The sequence below is a fragment of the Herpailurus yagouaroundi genome, unplaced genomic scaffold (assembly GCF_014898765.1).
Source record: "Herpailurus yagouaroundi ecotype Mexico unplaced genomic scaffold, PumYag 139, whole genome shotgun sequence".
Classification (NCBI taxonomy): Eukaryota; Metazoa; Chordata; class Mammalia; order Carnivora; family Felidae; genus Herpailurus; species Herpailurus yagouaroundi.
Window position 1 is genome coordinate 23390669 of NW_024412394.1, and position 21674 is coordinate 23412342.

The 21674-nt window shown below is 38.8% G+C and overlaps 1 protein-coding gene across 2 annotated transcripts in view; it reads left to right on the forward strand.

Moving 5' to 3' along the window:
• The window catches only part of PRIM2 (DNA primase subunit 2), a 338721-nt gene extending 319550 nt beyond the window's left edge, over positions 1–19171 (forward strand). For both annotated transcript variants that reach the window (XM_040473844.1, XM_040473845.1), the window contains 2 exons: positions 7885–7953; positions 18570–19171. In XM_040473844.1, coding sequence (XP_040329778.1) covers positions 7885–7953; positions 18570–18794 — 294 coding nt within the window. In that variant the 3' untranslated portion in view covers positions 18795–19171. The remainder of the gene's footprint in view (positions 1–7884; positions 7954–18569) is intronic.
• The last annotated feature ends 2503 nt before the right edge of the window (positions 19172–21674 follow it).

Sequence of the window (21674 nt, forward strand, 5' to 3'; positions counted from 1 at the left end):
GAAATAGCATAAGACTTGGGGAGGTGAGCCTGTGTAGACAAGGTTGTCAGGGTGTGTTTTGAGGAGCCCTAGTCCTGGGAGAGCTATGGAACAAGTTCTGGAGACAAATTACTCTGAAGAACACTATCCTGTTAAGTCCTGCTATAAAGAAACTTAGATAATTCTCATTGGAACCAAACCAAAAAAGGCATTAGGTGAAAAAACCCTCTGAGTCATTAGGATTTTGTGAGCTAAAATTCCAAAGAATACACTGTGGGAGGACCTGGACTAGAGCGTAAGGACCCCAGTGACCAGGCAGAGCAGGAGAGGGGCCCAAAGAAGGAGACTTGGGGCCTGATGAACAAGGCCTTTTGGACCATAATGAATTTGTGACCCGTTTTCGGCTAGAAGCCAGCAATGCCAGGGTTAGATTTGATTTTAGAAAAGTTACTATGGTGGCAGTTTGGAAGCTGTCTTGAGTGAGGAAAGAATAAGTCAAGAAGCTTTTCAATAAAAAAGAGAATGATTACAGCCTGAACAATGGGGAGGAAAGGGTATGTTTTTAGAGACATTTGGAGGTGGAATCGATTCAGTCAGATAACTATGTTTATAGAAAATGAAGAGTGAGTCAGAAAAATTCTTGGCATGTAATGTTTTAAATGAGTGAAAGTACATCTTCAAGAGAGGGAAACTTGCCCCTGATCTGCCAATAAATGAAGGTCACAGCAGAGATGTAAGGTGGTGGCTGCCTAAGCTATGCTGAGTGTGTAAGAAATAGGAGCAAAGTAATATGTTCAAAAGTGTTCCAGACTCTGCATCTGTACCACATTTTCTTTCACCTTTGAAATAAAGGATGGTTAGAGATGAAGTGGAAAAATATCAGCAGGTCTACTTTCAAAAGGTTGAGCTTTTTACAAAGAAACAAGCTTGTTATCACTTTTAAATAAGACAGAATATGACCTTGAATTAGAGACAGATTAACTGCATGTCTAATTGGTGAGCTCAGTACACCTAGCTGTGCAGCACCTGACTCACCAAAGCCAAGGACAGGCAGGTGGCTATGTTCTGCTGCCAGGAAATCATCTGGACCTCACTGGCAGGCTCTGAAGTAAAGGGCATAGAGGAAGCTACAGATGGCAGGGAATAGTAGAGAGCATTAGGAAGAAAGAAGGAAGTGTGGCTCAAAGTGATAAAATGTTATGTACATTTCTGTTTTAAATTTTTTTCTATATTTCTAGTGTGTGTGTGCGTATGTAAATAGAAAGGTTTCCCATCAGTATTTTGTATATCCTATGTTTGTCAACTAGCTGTGATATATTACCAATGAAATAAGAAAAACATCACCTAATATGCTCCTTCCTCCTCTACTGGAAGGGTATCTTGGGTAGCCACTGTATTAGAATTCAAAACAAATAAACAAAAAATTCAAAACCAAAATAGTTATTTGCCCTGAGGATGAAGAGGTAGATGAAGTGTTATTCTTCATGGTGGGCTTTGGTCAGCTGTTAAAAAATAATTAAAAATAAAAAGCAAAGTTAAAGAATATTAATTACCAAAATCTAGTTTGATGTCACTACTCTTATTTTTTTCTGAGCCTTTTGGTCACTGATGAATTAGAACAATAAATGGATTGTTATGCTTGACATTTTGTACTTTATTCTGGAAATATTGGCATTAAAAACCAAAAGTAAAATTTCCATTTGATCAATAGTCTTAAATCCTCACAGAAATTTTTCTTTAAACAATTTTGTATTTTCGGGATACCTGGGTGGCTCAGTGGGTTAAGTGTCTGATTCTTGATATCTGCTCAGATTGTGATCTTGCAGTCATGAGATCGAGCCCCGTGTTGGGCTCCACATTGAGCATGGAGCCTACTTGGGATTCTCTCCTCCCCTCTCCCCCTTTCCCTTCTGCCCCCTCTCCCCCTCCTGCTCACTTGCATGCACACTCACATGTGCACACACACTTTCTATCTCTCAAATAAATAACTTAAAATAAGTTTGTATTTTCAGAGGAGCCTTATTTGATATGATTATTCAACTTCTTTGGTTACATTTTTCTAAAGCAGAGTTAGAAAAACTTCTAGCCAGGGTGCCTGGATGGCTCAGTTGGTTGAGCTTCTGACTTTGGCTCAGGTCATCTCACAGTTCATGAGTTCAAGCCCCATGTCGGGCTCTGTGCTGAGAGCTGAGACCCTGGAGCCTTCTTTGAATTCTGTGTGTGTCTCTCTCTCTCTGCCACCCTCTGCTTGCACTCTGTCTCTCAAAAATGAATAAACGTTAAAAAAAGAAAAAGAAAAACTTCTAGCTTCGTCATCAGAATTGACACTTATTTTGGTATATACAAGAGGAAATCATGGTGTGCTCTTGCTCTTCCAAAATGGAATTTGAAACACCTTTTATGAGCTATGGGTTATACTTTGGTGTTTACAGGCCACGTAAATAGTAAGCTGTGATCTCCATTTCATTTACCCCATTCCTCTGGCTTTCTACATTTTTCTTCTACCTGGTTCTTTCATTTTCCTGTTTGTTTCTTTTTGTCTCCTCCTCACATTTCTTCATCTCATTTAGTTTCCCTCACCTGTTTTATTTCTGACCCTCTTCTCTGGCCAGTCCCTGCCTGCTGAACTGGAACCTTATGGAGCTATCCCTCTAAGAAGAGCAAAGGCCAATTTAGGAGGATGGAGGTTTGACCCTTCAGAAGTTATCTGGCTGAATGAACATTGCCAAAAAAGTACTGTTGCCTAACTACATCTTCATTCTGGCTTCTTTACAGAATTTCATTTTCCTTTTTATTTTTTATTTTTTTAAGTTTGTTTATTTTTGAGAGAGAGCAAGCCCGCGTGTACAAGTGGGGGAGGGGCAGAGAGAGAGGGAGGCACAGAATCCAAAGCAGGCCCCAGGCTCCAAGCTGTCTGCACAGAGCCCAACGCAGGTCTTGAACTCAACAAACCATGAGATCATGACCTGAGCCAAAGTCAATTGCTTAACCAAGCCAGCCTCCCACAGAATTTCATTTTCTTTAAAAAAAATTAATGTCATATTATATATGATTCCAACACACAAAATATGTATAAACAAGCACAATATGAAATAACTCCCCATATGCCTCCCCTACCCCCAAAACATATTAAAAAAAAAAAAAGGACAAGATTAGGTAGGTAAGTTCAAAATTAACACTATAAAAATATTACCACAGCCAATATTTCTTCATTCTTGAAAGCATCAAAGAAAAATTTTTAGTTTCGAAGAAAAGCACACCACTTTTGGTTAAACCCTAGGTCTTTTTCAGGTTCACAGTAGTCTGGCTATCAATCAAGCATATATGTCCATTGGCTGGGACATGGGCTCTTCTGTTAGAACTCAGCATTTTTTAAAAAGTGATTACTTGAATTATACACACAAAATTTAAACTCTAAATGAGCCCAACCATTGCTGAGACCCTGAATTTTAAAGAATAAAGAAGGGTCAGTAACCACTGTCATCGTGCATGCCAACCATCACTGCTTAACCATCCCTGTCCAGCCTTTGTGACTTAGCAGTGAGCATTTTCAGCATCTGTAAATTAACATATAAGTGGCCCACCTTCAGAAAAGCAAAGAGTCTTTCCAAGGACATGTAAAACATATTGTGAGAACTTAGCTTCTGACCTATAATTCTTTTCTACAGTCTGTCTCAGGCATCTGTCCTTAGTTTTTGGTGTTTTTTTGGTCAAGTATCTGTCTTTGCTTCTATTTCACAAACTGATTTTAGTATATTGCTGATACCTCAGTTTTCTTTTCTTTTGATTTTTAGCTTTGTATTTCCTGCCTTGGAGTCATCCAACCCATTGACAAATTATACCGGTACCATCCTCAACATACCTGTAGACTATCTTAGTATAGCATTTGCTAGTGAGGTTTGTATCAGAAAAATTAAAGAAAATTAGGTGCAGAAAAAGCCCCAAGTTGCATTCCGTATAGAAATGTTAGAACACTCTTAAATATAGAGAACAAACAGAGTTGCTGGAGGGGGTTGGGGGGGGGGCGGGAATGGGCTAAATGGGCAAGGGGTATTAAGGAGGACACTTGTTGGGATGACCACTGAGTGTTATATGTAGGGGATGAATCACTGGATTCTACTCCTGAAATCATTATTGCACTATATGCTAACTAACTTGGATGTAAGTTAAAAAAAATAATAAACATATTTTTTAAAAATGGTAGAACATCATAATCACTTGTGAATATTTTGAAGTCCACAGAGTAGGTATGCATCTAAGATGTTGCCTGACATGGAGATTTCAGGTGTCCTACTCACTGGCTATTGTATGAGAAGTATCTATTTGTTAACTCATATTGTTTAGTGACTAGTAAGTGGCATTTTTGGTATTCTACATTTATTTTACATGATATTTTGTTACTTACATATTGCATTTTACTGAGTTTTAATTTTTTAATTTTTTTTAATGTTTATTTTTGAGAGAAAGAGAGAGTGTGAGCACGTGAGGGGCAGAGAGAGAGAGAGAAAGAGACAGACAGAGACAGAACCCTAAACAGGTTCTAGGCTTTAAGCTGACGGCACAGAGCCTGATGCAGGGCTCAAACCCAACGGACCACAAGATCATGACCTGAGCCAATGTCAGCCACTCAACTGACTGAGCCACCCAGGTATCCCTGCATTTTACTGAGTTTTTAGACTACTTAGTTTTATTTAGGAAATCAGTCAGAGTGGGAAAGTGTTGAGTGATAGGTAATGAATTACTCTAAAACATCAGGGAATAGGTTCCTATTGAGCATTTTTGTGCAGAACAATTGTTTTTCAAAAATGGTTATGGCCAGTAAGTGGGAAATGTGACCACTTGTAACCACTACTCTTACCAGCCTGGCCAAAGCCTGTACCATCTGTTCCCTGGATTCTTGTAATGAGCTCCCTATTTCTGTTCGTACTCCCTCTAGTTTGTTTCCATCATATCATGCAGAATAATCCTGTTAACAGTGTCAGGTCATGCCACTCCTGTGCCAAGAAAATTGCAGTAGCTCCCCATTTTACTCAGAGAAAAAAACCAAACTTCATTCATCGGTCCATAACATCCTTCTCTTTCTTTTTTCTCCTCCTGTATATCTATAATCTAGATCATAATGTGAAATTAAAGTATATATGTTTATTAGTTACTGGGTTTTTTGAGTTAATGTTTCACTTATTCCCCTTAAAGAAAAGAAAATCATAAATTGCATAGGATTTTTTAATTCTTCCCACAGTAAACGGCACTCACTAGATAGACACCCCTATTTTAAGGGGATATATTTCTTCATCTCTGAAATGAAGGTAATACCTATAAATAATATCTAATTGTCTCAAAGCAGTCTTTCTCTTGGTTTTCTTCTAGTAGTTCATATATTGTCCTCACATCTCCATTACTGTGAAGGGTTTTCTTTCTCCTTCTCTAGAACCTCTCTTTAGGTCTTTCTTTGAATAGCTTTTTTGGGCAATGAAAAGCACTCTATTGTCTTTTTTTCCCCCTATTACACCTTTACATATGTGTAGAAACCTTCATTCACCCTAAATAGGCTGTGACATGAACAGTAAAGTTACTTAGGGATTGATGATGGTTGCATGATTTATTTCTGGATTTGCAAGAAATGTTCAAGTAACAATTCATTCTAGAAAAATAAAGCAAAAAGTGAAAGGAAAACTAAATGATTTTTGTTAAGAGCCTTCTCTCAGAGTGGAGCAGGGTGGAGGGGAAGGGTTGATCTGTGATTAATCCAAATTTAATTTTAATGGAACCGAAAACTTCAAAATACATAAGCTTTTCTCCTTCTGTAGCTTATGTGTCCATTTTCTTTAACATATATCACCCAACTATTTTTTATTTTTAATTTTTTATATTTATTTATTTTTTAAAGTAGGCTCCCTGCCCATCATGGGGCTTGAACTCACAACCCTGAACTTACAATCAAGAGTCACATGCCCTACTGACTAAGCCAGCTAGGCTTCCCCAACTAGATATTTTTTAAATCTTGGGGCACCTGATTGCTTCAGTCGGTAAAGTGTCCGACTCTTGGTTTTGGCTCAGGTCATAATCTCACAGTTCATGGGTTCAAGCCCCATGTCAGGCTTTGCACTGACAGTGCAGAGCCTGCTTGAGATTGTCTCCCTCTCTCTGTGCCACTCCCTCTAAATAAATAAACTTAATTTAAAAAAATTTTTTTAATTAAAAAAAAAATGTTTCCCAAATATATATATTAGAATGTTTGTATATAATGTTACATATTTACTTTCCAAGGGAGATATTTAAATATATGTATATAAGCTCATATATATTTAAATATATATATCTTAAGAATATGTATATACATAGAATATGATGTTGGATTTATTGTTGTGTTTTTACATAAAAGAGCTTTGTTATATACCACACAATTGAGCTTTTTGTTTATTTCTGTGAATTCATTTCTCTTCAGGTAATTTACGGTATCATTTAAACTTAACTAAAGTTTGAAGGCTTTGCTTCTCCAAAATTGCAGTTCACAGATATTACTTCATGGTATCATTGATGTTTGCAAATAATCAGTTATAAGTTCATCTCAATACAATTTGAATATCTGTATGTAAAAACATTGGAGAATACGAACTCAGAGTGTTAAAATTACTTTGAAAACTTTGTTGCTTGCTTCAGTTTTAAAAGGTTATAGCCATTGATTTTAAATTGATTTATTTTTCATTTCTGCTCTAATGAATTGGAGAAAAATGGACAGGTCAAATAGGATCCTGGGTGCTGTGGTTGGTTGGCATTTATATAGTTCTTTCATAAAGGATTTAATAAAAGGTGACCTGAAATGCAGAAATGTAATCTATAAGACAATCAAAGAAAAACAGTTCTTTTAAGCACACTGTCAGTATTGTATGATTCCTGCTCTGTAACTGTAATAATTTGGTATGTTTGTCGAAAGATGTAAGCTATATTCAATAATGAGGATAGCAGGAATTTGAGACTTCATGTACATTTCTGTTGTCACAGGAAGGTCAGCCTTTTGAAAAGGGATAGAAATGAACATTTCTCCAGAATTACATTTCCCTTCATTTTAGGCTATCTCTTAATTCCAGCATTTTTACTGTGTTTGATAAATAGGCCAAATATATATTTTATTTATTTGGCAGGGGAGGTGGTGAAACTTTACAAATTTCAACTGGCATTGCACTTGGCTGATAAGAATGGGAGTTTGTACCGCTCTGAAGAGATTACATGAAGTAGAATTGGAAAGCAAATTGTATTTACAAAAGATAGGATGATGTTCCTAATAGGTGTTCAGAATAGACTATTCACTCTCATATTCTGCTGAGCGTTACTAGAAATAACTTCATTTCAAAAAAAGAACAAATCTGATTGAAGGTAAAAGCATTCCCTCTCCACAGACACTCTTCCAAAGGACTTACATTAAATTTTCCTGATGGGCACACAGCTGTATTTTGAGCTGTATCTGTATAAACTGTAATGTGGAAAATAAAAATCTAAATAGGACACCTGATTGCTTCATGCACCAATCATTTAGATTACTAGATTTATATCTATAATTTTGGAAGAGAAGTTGCAAGGTGATGTTCTGACAATAACTGTCAAAGTCATAATACTAGGATCTGTTTTCATCTTGTTGTCAAGGTAAAGTTATTGAAATTCACAGTTGGTAGGTCACAAAGATCACTTCCTATCTCTTGTCATCTGTAGCTTAATGCTGACCTAAGCGGCTGGTGTATAATGTCAAAATTATCACGGTGCCCAGGCTGCAGAAGTACAACATGCTACATGATTTAATGCATTTCCTGTCTGGAATAAAGATTATGAAAAGGCCAACAACCATGAGCTACAGTGGTTTAGAGAGACTTAGTTTCTAATTTTGCTTTCTCCTTTTCCCATTCATTTTAGATTTTGGATTTAGTAAAAGGGACACATTACCAAGTAGCCTGTCAGAAGTACTTCGAGATGACACATAATGTAAGTACATTTTTAAACTTTATGGCCTAATCCTTTGTTTTGTTGTTATTCTGTGTTTCATTCAGGGTTTTTAGTTGCAGCTCCAGCTATTTTTACCAGAAAGGGATTTATCACATGGTATTAGGTAACTTATAAAATTGATAGAGGGGCCAGAGAATTAATCTAGGAATCTACAGACCCAGAAATACTGTAACAAGGAGAAGCTACACAATGAGAAAACCTTATTCTACTACAGCTGCCACCCACCATTTCACGTCTAGGGATGAGACCGAGGGCCAGTAAACTTTTTTAGGAAAGTGCCAGATTGTAAAAATTTTAGGCCGTATTGTCCATATGGTCTCTGTCAAACTGCTCATCTCTGCTTTTGTAGTCCAGAGCAGCCTTAGATCATATATAAAGGAACGAGCATGACTGTGTTCTCGTAGAACTTTATTTACCAAAACAGATAGTGGGCTGGATTTGACCAACGGCCTTAGGTAGCCAAATCTTGGAGTAGCTGTAGAACAGTTGCCCTAGGTGCCCAGGAAAACCAGAGGCTTTTGCCATCTTTCCTGTAGAAAATCTGTTTTACTTCTGGCTGCCACCTCATGTTACTCTTATTTCCCATATCTCATATTTACCTGCATGGCTGAACTTTAGTTACATGTAAGACCCCTGACTGCAAGGGACTCAAGGAAATGTGTTTGGTGTTTATCTTGTTAGCCTCTTTTGCCATGCTTCTATAGTACAGGCATACGTTGGAGATATTACGGGTTCGGTTCCAGACCATCATGATAAAGTGAGCTGAATGCATTTTTTGGTTTCCCAGTATAGATACCAGTTATGTTTCCATTATACTGTAGTCTATTAAGTGTGTAGTAGCATTATTACAGGTATTAATAGGTATTTTTGCATACCTTAATTAAAAAATACTTTATGGCTAAAAAATACTAACCACGATCTGAGCTTTCAACAAGTTATAACTTTTTACTGGTGGAGGTTCCTCCCTCCATGTCGATGGCTGCTGACTGTTCAGGGTGGTAGTTGCTGAAGGTTGGGGTGGCTGTGGTTGGTTTTAAAAAAAGGACAACAGAGAAGTTTGCCGTATTAACTTAACTTCCTTTCATGGATGATTTCTCTATAGCATGTGATGCTGTTTGGTAGCATTTTGCCCACAGTAGAACGTCTTTCAAAATTGGAGTTTGTCCTCTCAAACCCTGCTGCTGCTGCTTCCTCAACTAAATTTATGTCATGTTCTAACTCTTTTGTTGTCATTTCAACAATCTTCCCAACATCTTCACCAGGAGTACATTCCATATCATGAAACCACTTTCTGTGCTCATCCATAAGAAGACTCTTTTGTCTACGTTGAAAATCTGTTGGTTTAGTGTAGCTCCTTCATTTGTTACCTTATCTAGATCTTCTGGATAACCTGCAGCAGGTTCTGTGTTAACACTTGGCTGCTTCACCTTGCATTTTGAGGTTACAGAGACTGCTGCTTTCCTTAAACTTCATGAACCAACCGACCTCTGCTAGCTTCACATTTTTCCTCTATAGCTTCCTCACTTCTCTCAGCCTTCATGAAATTGAAGAGAGTTAGGGCCTGGCTCTGGATTAGCTTTGGCTTAAGGGAATCTTGTGGCTGGTGTGTCTTCTGTCCAAACCACGAAAACTTCCTCCATATCAGCGATAGGGCTGTTTTGCTGTCTTATCATTTGTGTGATCACTGGGGTAGTACTTTTAATTTCCTACAAGAACTTTTCCTTTGCATTCACAACTTGGCTAACTGGCACAAGAAGCCTAGCTTTTGGCCTGTCTCAGCTTTCAACATGCCTTCCTCAATAAGCTTAATCATTTCTGGCTTTTGATTTAAAGTAAGAGATTTGTGGCTCTTCCTTTCACTTGAATACTGAGAGGCCATTGTAGGGTTCTTAATTGGCTTAATTTCAGTATTGCTGTGTCTCAGGGAATAGGCAGGCTGGAGGAAAGAGAGACAGGAGAATGGCCAGTCAGTGGAGGAGTCAGAACACATACAACATTTATCAGTTTAAGTTTGGCATCTTATATGGGCATGGTTTCTGATGCCACAACACGATTACAGTAGTAACATCAAAGATCACCATAACAAAAATAACGAAGTTTGAAATACTGTGAGAATTACCAAAATGTGACAGAGACATACAGTGAGCAAGTACTGCTGGAAAAATGCCAATAGACTCCCTCAACTGCAGGGTTGCCACAAACCTTCAATTTGTAGAAAACACAATATCTGGGAAATGCAATAAAACAAAATATGCGTATATAAGAAGACCAACTAGTAAGTTCTGAAACGTGTAAAGCAAGGGTCACAACTCAGAGGCCTACAGAGGTTAGGCAAATAACCCAAAAAAGTGAAGGTAGAGGTATCGGGGTGACTCAGTCATTTAAGTGTCTGACTCTTGATTTCAGCTCAGGTCATGACCTCAGAGTTGTAAGATCAGGCCCTTCATCAGGCTCTGTGCTGGGTATAGAGTCTGCTTAAGATGCTCACTCTCTCTCTCTCTCTCTCTCTCTCACTTTAAAAAAAAAAAAAAAAAACCGTGAAGGTGGCTGAGATTAACATCAGAGAATATGGGAGGCACCATGGTGTGCTGATGAATTCACATCCTGTTAGGGGCATTCACATTGACAAGTTTGAAGACTGTATACAAGTCAGTAGAACACATCTGCAGGTGAAATTCAGCTCACTGACCCCCTGTTTGCAACTGCTGGTCTTGATCATGGCTCCCTAACCTAGGATAGACATCCAACTTCCTGAGACATTTTTTTCTGTGAGTGTATATGTGCATTTTTTCGGAGTCTGTTGTTTATCAGGTTTCAAAGGGATTCATCCGTGACCCTCCCCCAAAAGATGTTGCATTCATTGAATTCATCATCAGCTACCATGCTACGCTGTTGTATAATCATTTTTATTTTTCCTATTTAGTTTTTATGGAATATTTTTTATATTTTGGTTACATAATAACAGAATCTCTTATAGTATAAAATATTTCATAGGAAAAGTATATCCTGTAATATTACCAATAATGAATACAGTACTGTAACCGACATCTGTAGAACCCTTAACACATGCCCAATACAGCACTAAGTACTTTGACCACATTAGCTCTTTTGATGCACACTACAGTACTACAGTGAGGTACTATTTTATTCCCGTTTATGAATAAAGTTTAGAGAAGGTGAGCAACCTGTGTAAGGTCCTACTGCTTATAAGAGATGGACTAAGTAAGTCATTAAAGCTTATGAGCCTGACCATGACTGTGTACTTCTATAGAATCTGATACTGTACCTGTAATAATGACTGTGGAGGTCACTAGCATTTTCTTGTCTACATTTATGATCCAACTATCATAGTTTATGTTAAAAAAAAAAAAAAAAAAACCTGAAAACCAACAATTCTACATGACTTGCCCAAGGTACCATAATTTGTAAATAGGAGATCCGGAGCCAGAACCATCCCTACCACTGTCTGCTGTGGGTCTTCCCCTTCTTTCTATTACACCTAACTGTTGAAAATATTACTGTTATTTACCACCATAAAGACTTTGTTTTCACAAAATTTAAAAGACAAAATAAACCTCACTTAAATAGCAACAAGCACAAATTCTCATTAGTTTTAGCAGTCTAGGAATCTCACCTGATAAGCCACATTTGTTTGATATTTTCCACACCAGTTTTGAATTAACCTTTTTCTTAGAGACCATATTCCTTAATTTGCCTACTCAGCTTGAGAGTTCTTAGACGCCTCAGAACTTCCACAAATTAAGGTCTGTCATTCAACTTCTTTCCTTTTTTAAAAATAAGATGTGAGGGGCGCCTGGGTGGCGCAGTCGGTTAAGCGTCCGACTTCAGCCAGGTCACAATCTCGCGGTCCGTGAGTTCGAGCCCCGCGTCAGGCTCTGGGCGGATGGCTCAGAGCCTGGAGCCTGTTTCCGATTCTGTGTCTGCCTCTCTCTCTGCCCCTCCCCCGTTCATGCTCTGTCTCTCTCTATCCCCAAAATAAATAAACGTTGAAAAAAAAATAAAAAAAAAATAAAATAAAAATAAGATGTGAAAATTAGATTTAAACATTGAGTTTGTGACATAATCACAAAAAATAAGAAGAAAATTTCTAGTTCCCAGATCTGCTTTTGTAGTATCTACTGAGTATTCTTTTCTTACAGGAATATTACTGCTATGGGCAATTTAAAAACTTGCCTTAGATTAGTGAAGATATTGAAAAGATGTATGTCTAAATCCTCCCACATATAACTTAAGCCACATAAAAATCAATGGAATAAAAAGGCTGTTTGAATTCGCTAGATGTCTCATTATAGATTTTTAGTTGTGAATATCTATTATTTTTTCTCATTAAATTAAAACTAGAATCCATTTTTATTGTCAGTTTTCTGCCATCCTGCCTGCCTCCCCGCTTAACAAAAATTTTTAAAGCTACATTTATTTTCCTGAGGATTTTGCGATCAAGCTCATTTTAATGAAAGTTTTGAAAATGAACCAGTTAATTGATACCATTTACAGCCGCACTATGATAGTTCCATATGGCTTTTTTGGTAATACCAGCTGCCTCATTATAAGCTGTCATTGCAAAATCTCTTGATTAAAACCCAAACATCCCATAGGTAAAACAATATTGCTTCCATTCCTTCAAAATCTACATTTGCTGTGGCAGAAATATGAGACCTATGTTTGTGTGAAGGTCATCATGTGCAGAACATGTTGATTCCAAGCAAATGTTTGAGAGAGATTCTGTAAGTAGATGTCAAAATCTGGGCTGCTTGAAATCTGTTTTCCTCAGTGTTTTTTAGGGAGCAATGTTTTATACTGTGGTCTGTTTTTTGCTTTTGGTATGCTCCATGTGTAAATGAAAACACTTGGCCTTGTGTGGATTAATCTCTGAATTGTAATTGAAAATCATTTCTTTAGCAAACTGAGTCATTCTTGATACTTATTTTCCAAATAGCTGAGCATTTTTTTCCCACCATATAAATCTTTGCAGAAATCTTATTAAATTCTATCACATTTGCCTGCAATCTTGAACAGGATATACCAAATAAAATTAAGCTCTTTTATAATAATTCAGGGTCATTATTATGGATATCAATTAGAGTACTGGGCTAGAAGCCATCATCTTGTCTCTTGCTTGGATCACTGTAGTAGCTTCCTAACTCATTTCCCACTATCTACAACACATGCACCATTCCAGGTCTTTACCCTCCACACAGCTGTTGGGATGATCTTTAAAATAGAGGAACATGATTATTTTAGTAAACTGCTTTAAAAAAAAAAAAAACTTAAAGGGCTTCCAAATTGCTCTGAAGATGAAATCCAAAATTTATAATGTAGCCTATAAAGGCGTCCAACCCATTTCCTTCTTTCTGGATGCCAACTACACTGATCTTATTTCATATCCCTTACAGTACTTTGAGACTACTAAGCTAATATGGCAGAATGAAAATGCATCACAGAATTTCCCTTTCTCACTAGTGAACACAATGTACAAAACATAAAAAATGACCCACCAAAAGGAAAACATGACCAATAGCAGCCAATTAAGAAAAACGGCAAGGAAAGAAACAAAAATTCTGTTTCCAAATCTAGAATGTTCCTACTTTTTTAAAAATAAGGAGTAAAGGAAGTAGCTGCTGACCTTTAAGCAGAAATAAATTAAAATTGAGGGTTTCTATGGGGGTAATTTGCTTTCTCTATTCTAAATTCATTTTGAAGGAAAATCTGTTTTCATGGGGGGGGGGGCATAAACCAAAGTTAATTTTTCTGGACAAGCTGAAAGGAAACTGAATGGCAGCCATTACACTTCCTTTAGCCAGAAATAAAACTGAAAGAAAGAAAACATTTAAAAGACAACCTATTTTAGAAAAAAGTACAATCCACCATACAGAAGGAACTTCATAATTTCATCATGCTATCAAGCAACTGAATTAGACCGTAAGTTCAGTAAAATGAACTTATTAGCAAAATGAGTTACAAAAATGCAATCCCAAACCTAAGAGAGACAGTTGAAAACCCAAATGTCACATAGTAACGTGGTACATGCCCTTGATTCAAGACCCTTGTCACTGTTTTAGTTGGTTAATAAGAAAATTAAAGTGGAATAAAAAATATGTGCATTTTCAAACAATATATTTTAAAGTTAAAAACATTTAAAGGTCTTTTATTCATCTTTCGATGTACGGGCAAGGTCTCATTTGAGTATAGTTTCGAGATTGGAGTTCAGTTTTTTTTTTTTTTTAAGTTTATTTTGAGAGAGAGAGAGAGAGTAAGGGAGAGGCAGAGAGAGGTGGGGAGAGAGAATCCCAGGCAGGCTCCACGCTGTCAGTGCAGAACTCCACACTGGACTTGATTTCATAAACTGTAAGATCATGATCTGAGCTGAAATCAAGAGAGTCAGATGCTTAACCAACTGAGCCACCCAGGTACCCTGGAATTCAACTTTTTTTTTTTTAATTAACTACACCTATAATATGCCATCAATAATTTCCAGTTCAGGTTTCTTTCAAGTAGAAGAGGGAGCTAAGGACACATTTAAAGCAATATGATCTTTTTCCCTTAACTTTTGGGAATTCAACTTTTTTTTTTAATGTATGTTTATTTTTGAGAGAGAGAGAGGGAGATACAGAATCCGAAGTAGGCTCCATCCAGCTTTTGAGCTGTCAGCACAGAGCCTGATGCAGCACTCAAGCTTATGAACCATGAGATCATGACCTGAGCCGAAGTCTGAGTCTCCACTGACTGAGCCACCCAGGATCCCCTCAACTTGTTTCTTTTTTTTTTTTTTTAATTTTTTTTTTTTAACGTTTATTTATTTTTGAGACAGAGAGAGACAGAGCATGAACAGGGGAGGGTCAGAGAGAGGGAGACACAGAATCGGAAACAGGCTTCAGGCTCTGAGCTGTCAGCACAGAGCCCGATACGGGGCTCGAACTCACGGACCGCGAGATCATGACCTGAGCCGAAGTCGGCTGCCCAACCAACTGAGCCACCCAGGCGCCCCACAACTTGTTTCTTTTTTAAGTGACTTGCTTTTCTTGAGTCTTTGCAAAGCCAGTAGATAGCATAGAACCAACAACTTTCTTTCTACACTCCTGTTTTCTTGGTTTTCCCCATAGCAACCATATTAATATCTTTACCTCATTGATGAGGAAACCGAGGCTTATAAAGATTTCATTTTGTCCAAATTGCAATTTAATTTATTTTGATCCAAAGAGTCCTCTCCGTGATGATAGATGTATTGAGAATTTTAACACGTTGAAACTTTAGGTGTAGAAAATCTCCAATGTAATTATAGCCAAAGCAGTAGATTCTTTTTTTTACATGAAATAATACCACTATGTTTTTTATAATCTTTATAAACTTGGGGCGCCTGGGTGGCTCAGTTGAGCATCCAACTCTGGCTCAGGTTATGATCTCACAGTTCATGAGCTCAAGCCCCGTGTCAGGCTCTGTGCTGACAGCTTGGAGCTTGCTTCAGATTCTGTGTCTCCCTCTCTCTCTGCCCCTCTCCTGCTCACACCATCTCTCTCTCTCAAAAATAAATAAACATTTTTAAAATTTTAAAAATATTGTGTTATGATTGTAAGTTTATTTGACTTTGCATAAAACTTCTTAAAACAGATTTCAGAGCAACTAAGTGATCTGGTCAAAGGCCTTAATTATAATTCAGACAAAACCAGTTACTTGTTCAATGATTTTGCATAAACTAGGTAATCTCTTTAGGCTTCATGTTCCTAGTTTTACATGTAGAAGGTTCAATTGAAAGGATCTTCAAGGTCTTTCCAATCTCTAATGTTCTCTATAAAATGTAAAGCCTTCTGATTGATATGTTACATAATAAACTTTTCATGAAACACTTGGTAAAATGCAAACTTTATATTGGATCTCCTACTTTTTAATGAATTGGGTGAAAAACAAATATAATGAAGTTCACAAATGACTCCATTGTTAATAAAAATTATAGATTTATCATAAAACATTCAGGAAACATTTTAAAATTAAGCAGCAAGGTAGCAGATAAAAATTTGTTCTAGTGACCTGAGTAATAATTCTTAAAATGAATTAGTCTAAATGCTATCAATCTACTATACACTGACTTTACTATAAAATTATTGGCCCAACATATATCAACAGCTGACTAAAGAGAATCAGAGAATCCTGGGGTATTCAAGTATTACCAAAAAACACCTTGTTTCTGTTTATTGGTTCACCTGTTAAAAGGGTTAATTCTGAACCATCTGAACCATGACAGCAATTCTTTTAACCCCCTGCTAATCCATTTGAATCCACCATATGATTATGCATTGCTTTAATCACATCACCTCCCCTCTCAAGGATTTTCAGTGACTCCCTGATGCCTGCAAAATTAGGTCTAGACTACTTACCCTGGGTTTCAAGGCTCTCTGAGGTCGGGCCCCAGTCTGTCTTCCCAACTTCATTTCCTATTATTCCCTTTTATATGCCTTTTACACCAGGCCATCTGATCTACTTGCTTTCCAGGGACATTGCTTCTTACCTTGCTCATGTGGCTCTGCTGTTTGTATTAACCTTGACCTCATTATCCCAGCTTTTCACTTTCTCCATCTTCCCAAATTCAACTCATATAGCACTTCTCTCACAAAGCCTTCCTTGATCTCCCCAGCCAGAATGTGTCTCTAATATGGAGATAATAAGCCTTTATCTGTGACCCTTAAAAACCTCTATCAAGAATTAAAGAGTGTTAAGTATATGACTGACTTCACTAGGCTTGAAATTTCTTTAGACTTAGTCAAATGCATTCTTGTGTGCTGAAAAACTACCAGCTCATAATGTGGCACATATGACTGGTATACACTGTTGGTTCTGGGCTCAACTCACCAAATATTTAGATACCTACTATATATATACAAGTCACTTCAGTACAAAGAGAGACATAAAAAGGTTAATATAAGACAAATGAACAAAAAAGTGTAATGGCTTCTCGGTAAAAAAAAAAAAAAAAAAAATTGAAATGAAAATACCCCCTAACAAAAAACAGCAACAAATAACTGCAGTAAAATGGTATCCTTTGGTTGTCAGCTTCCACTGCAGAAGGCAGGGAGGGCAGAGATTCGACATGTGATCAATTCAATCTGACCTACTGGTTGAGTGTGTAGAAAGTGACTCATGTAGAAGGTTTACACTTTAGGAGCTACCTTACTCTTAGGTCACAGCCCAAGAGTTAGTAAAGGTTTATACAACTTAAGAAATGAATACATTATAAAATCATTGACCTTGGCACAAGGACATGACAGCAGAACATACTGGTTATGAGCATGGACTGTGCTAATTCATACCCCATCTCCAGCCCTGCCAGTGCGTGATCTTGGGTAATTTATTTAACCTCTCTCTAAAGTGGGAAATACTAATAATTTACCTTCACAGGGCTCTTAATGGAAGTTAACTAAATATATGCATGTTTGTGAATGAGTATATATGTGTGTTTTATGCCACTTAGAATAATGTCTGGCACACAGTAGTCATTAAATAAGTGCTTGCTAATATTAAGGAATATATATTTTTCTTTATTAATACATTTTAGAATCAAAGTTTCTAGAATCAAAGTTAAAAAAAGTAGTATTTGCTAAATGTTCAAATATCATCTGAACACCTTGTAAAGCATCATTGAATAGTAAAGGCACAGGGTAATGGGTAATTGGAAATGATATTCAAGATTTAACTTAAAGTTTAGTGATAGTATTTGTGAAAAGAAATAATGCAAACATGAGCAGGTTCATAGTTTTATGTTAAGTCCCACTGAAAATTACCAAAAGAAAAAAATTTTATATAAAAAGTAAGAGTAGGGAAAACTCAAGATTGGAATGAAGAAATTACATTAGGTTGCTTTTTCAGTGTTTATGATACTAAGTGGGATTACATAGGCCAGATTTATAAATATACTCTAAAACATGAGTGGTATCAGGGACCAATATCAAAACAGTGTCTGTTTATGTCCACTCCCTATAGTCCTGGAATGTTTATTTTTTAATGTTTTGTTTATTTTTGAGAAACAGACTGCAAGCAGGGGAGGGGCAGAGAGAGAGAGAGAGGGAGACACAGAATCAGAAGCAGAATCCAGGCTCTGAGCTGTCAGCACAGAGCCTGATGTGGGGCTCAAACCCACAAACCACGAGATCATGACCTGAGCCGAAGGCAGATGCTTAACCAACTGAGCCATCCAGGTGCCCCAATTCTGGAATGTTTATACCTTTCTTCTTTTTTTTTTTTTTTTAAACAAAATATTTATTGACAGACAATATGGCAGCCACTTTGCTTAGCCATCTGAGATGATGAGAGGTAGATCTGGAAGTAGAGTTGGATAGGGAACAGGAACTAAGAGCAGAGGTTTGGGTTGGAAATACAAATGCAAGAAGCCATTAATGTTTAGGTAGTATTGAAGCACCCTCTGAATGAAATCATGTAAGTACTGGATTGAGTATTATGACCGAGAACTACTAAGATCCATGTTCTGGGCATCAAATAGTTTTTGAACAAGGTCTAGACTGGTTTATGAAGTCCCTCTATTTATACCTTTGCTTTGTGTTAATATATACATTTGCTTTCTTACACAGGTGGATGATTGTGGCTTTTCTTTGAGCCATCCTAACCAGTTCTTTTTTGAGAGCCAACGGATTCTAACTGGTAGTAAAGACATCAGAAAGGAGTCCACCCAACCAGAAGCTCCTCAACCCAAACCAAGTGTCCAGAAAAACAAGGATGCATCATCTGCTCTGGCCTCTCTGAATTCCTCTCTGGAAGTGGATATGGAAGGACTAGAGGATTATTTCAATGAATGATTCTTAAGCGCTTAGGAACCCTTTTTCCTCTCTAGCTTTCATTTCTTTCAAGATTTTGCCTGTTTCTTTTTTAACCTCTTTGTCTACTCCCTCCACCCCACCCCAGTTCATCCTCTGGAAAGCAGGCTTACGGGTAAAAACAAAGACCTCCATTCTGTTTTGCTTTGACAAAAGGGAAAAAAAGAAGAATTTCTCTTGAAATCTAACACTTGAGTGGTGTGATCTAAGTCCTGTTTTAGGAGACATAACAGCTTTCTAGACTGCTTACAGTTTCCTAGAGACAGTAGAACTAAAAACAACTATTAACCCTTCCCAGTGTAATTTTTACTTAATCCTTTTCTGGACCATTTTTGTCAATAAATACAAAAATGTGTATTAATGTGTGTGTAGTTGAAGGAGTCATATTATGAGGAGGGATCCAAGACGGTGCCATGGGAAAATCCTGAATTCTACGCGGGACACACCCAACCTACACCTACAGCAGTTCTTTCTGAAGAACTAAAGGCTGACGAATAGCTTCTGCACAACAAAGGATAGAGAGGGGCCACACAAAGAAGGGTAGGAGAGCTGGATACACAGTAATGGGAATCCTACCCCCAGTGCTACAAGCTACAGTAGGGAGGGTTAGTACTGAAGGGCTTGGATGCAGATTCGCCTAACCTAGGGCACAGCAGTAAAACAGTAACATAAAGAGCAACTAGACTGTATATAAGTGAAGGCAATGCACTATTAAACCTAGAGCATCTGCCAAGCAGTAGAGAACTGCTGGAAATTTTCTCCAGGATGAAGGCACTGGTGACCAGCATTATTTATGTTCCCCTCCACCTTGGCAGTATAGACAGGAGCAGCATCCTGACACTCTAGTCAATCTGCTGCCTCAGTGAGCCTTGGGCCTTTAGCACACACCAGCTCCAGCTGTCTTACCAAACTGCCCCAGTGTGGTACACACCAGGACATCCCTGGGCTGTGCCCATTATATGTCAACCATCTTGCCAAGGTGGCCCAGGTGCTAAGCATGGCAGGACACCCCTAGCCAGCACTGGCTTCCACTCCAGCTATCTCACCACGGCCGCCCTGGTGTAGAGAAAGCCTCAGCCCATGCCTGCCCTATTCTAGCTGTTCTGCTAGTGTGGCATCAAGGCAGGCACCCCAGGATCCATTCCAGCTCCAGCTGTCCAGGCCAGTGCAGCCCTGGTACCAAGTGTGTCAGGACCTCCAGCCCGCAAGCCCTCCAGCTCTAGCCAGCCAACCAGAGCCACCGAACGAACACGCAGCCCATGCCACCACCCAGGGCCACTCCTTCAACACTCAGGTAGTTATTTCACCTAATTCATAGCAACAGAGAAAGTCAAACAGACGGATACTGTCCAAAAGAAAGAACATGACAAAATCAGGGAAAGAACTAAACAAAATGGAGATAAGCAATTTACCTTTTGGTAAAAGAGTACCAAAGTGAGTTCTGGCCTAAGATAGTGAGGTAGGAAGACCCTGAAGTCATATCCTCTGTGGACACACCAAATCAACACCTATTTATAGAGCAATTCCTCCTGAAGAACTAAGGGCCAATTGGACAGCTTATGTACAACAAAAGACCACATAGAGAATGACAAGAGAGACACAGTAACAAGGGAACTCCATCCCTGATGCAAAGTGCAGTAGGGAGAGAGAGTACTGAAGGAATAGAACACAAGAAAAAGCCAGTTTAAAAGAGCAACTAGTATATAAAAGATCCAGCCCTAGAACTCCACCAAACAGGGAGTTGGTGGGACTCTATCCAGGCCAGATGGGATGTTAAGCAGCATGGTTTATGCTCCCTACCCCTTGATAACTGAAGATGGTAGCAGAGTTCTGGATGCCACAGCCAGCTTGCTGTCTCAGTGAGCCCCTAGACTCAGCCTATGCCAACCCAGCCCATTCTACCCAGGAGGCCACAGCATGGTGCACACGGATGCCCCTGGTTGGCACTCACTACAGCTCCAGTCATTGCACCCAAGTGACACAGGTGCAAAGCATACCAGAATACTCCAGGGCCACAGCACTTTGGTTACGGACAGCTTGCTAGAGCACCCCTAGAGCAGAGCACTGTGGGACCTCCTGGCTCATGCCTGCTCATCTCCAACCACCCAGCCAGATAACCCCCTGCATAGAGCATCCTGGAAACCCCTAGTCCATAGCCTGCCTCTCAGCTCTAGCCTCCACACCAGAGCATCCCCTGTGTAGACTGCCCTGGAACCCCCAGTCCCCCACCTGCCTCTCTACTGGTCACCCTACCAGGGCATCTACTGTGTGAAGTGTCTCAGAACACCCCAGGGCACACCGGCCTTGGCTTTAGTTACCCCAACAGGGCACCCCCTGTGCTGAGTACACCCAATACACTGGCTTGCACTCATTTCAGCTCCCAGAGTGCTCCCAGCACAGAGTGGCCCAGGACCCATCCTGTTGTTCACCCACTTCAGCTTCAGCCGCCATACCAGGGTGCCCTATGAGCAGAGTCCAGAACTGCCCATGCCCATCTCAGTTTCAGCCATCCCACCAAGATAGGCCAGCACAAAGTGCTTCAGACCCCCAGCCCATGCCAGCCGCAGCTCCAGCCAGCCAGCCAATGCCACCAGGCACACAGCAAAGACATGGGATAACCACACACAAGATCACTCCTTCAAGTTTTGGAGAAGTAGCTGTTCCAACTAATTCACAGAAACACAAAAAGCCAAACTCCCCCCTAAAAAGAATAAGACAAACCCTCAAAAAAAAAAGCTAAATGAAACAGAGGTAAACAATATGCCTGATAAAGAGTTTAAAGTAATGATCACAAATATGCTCACTAGACTGGAGAGAAGAGTGGAAAAACTGAGGGGGCACCTGGGTGGCTCGGCAAGTTAA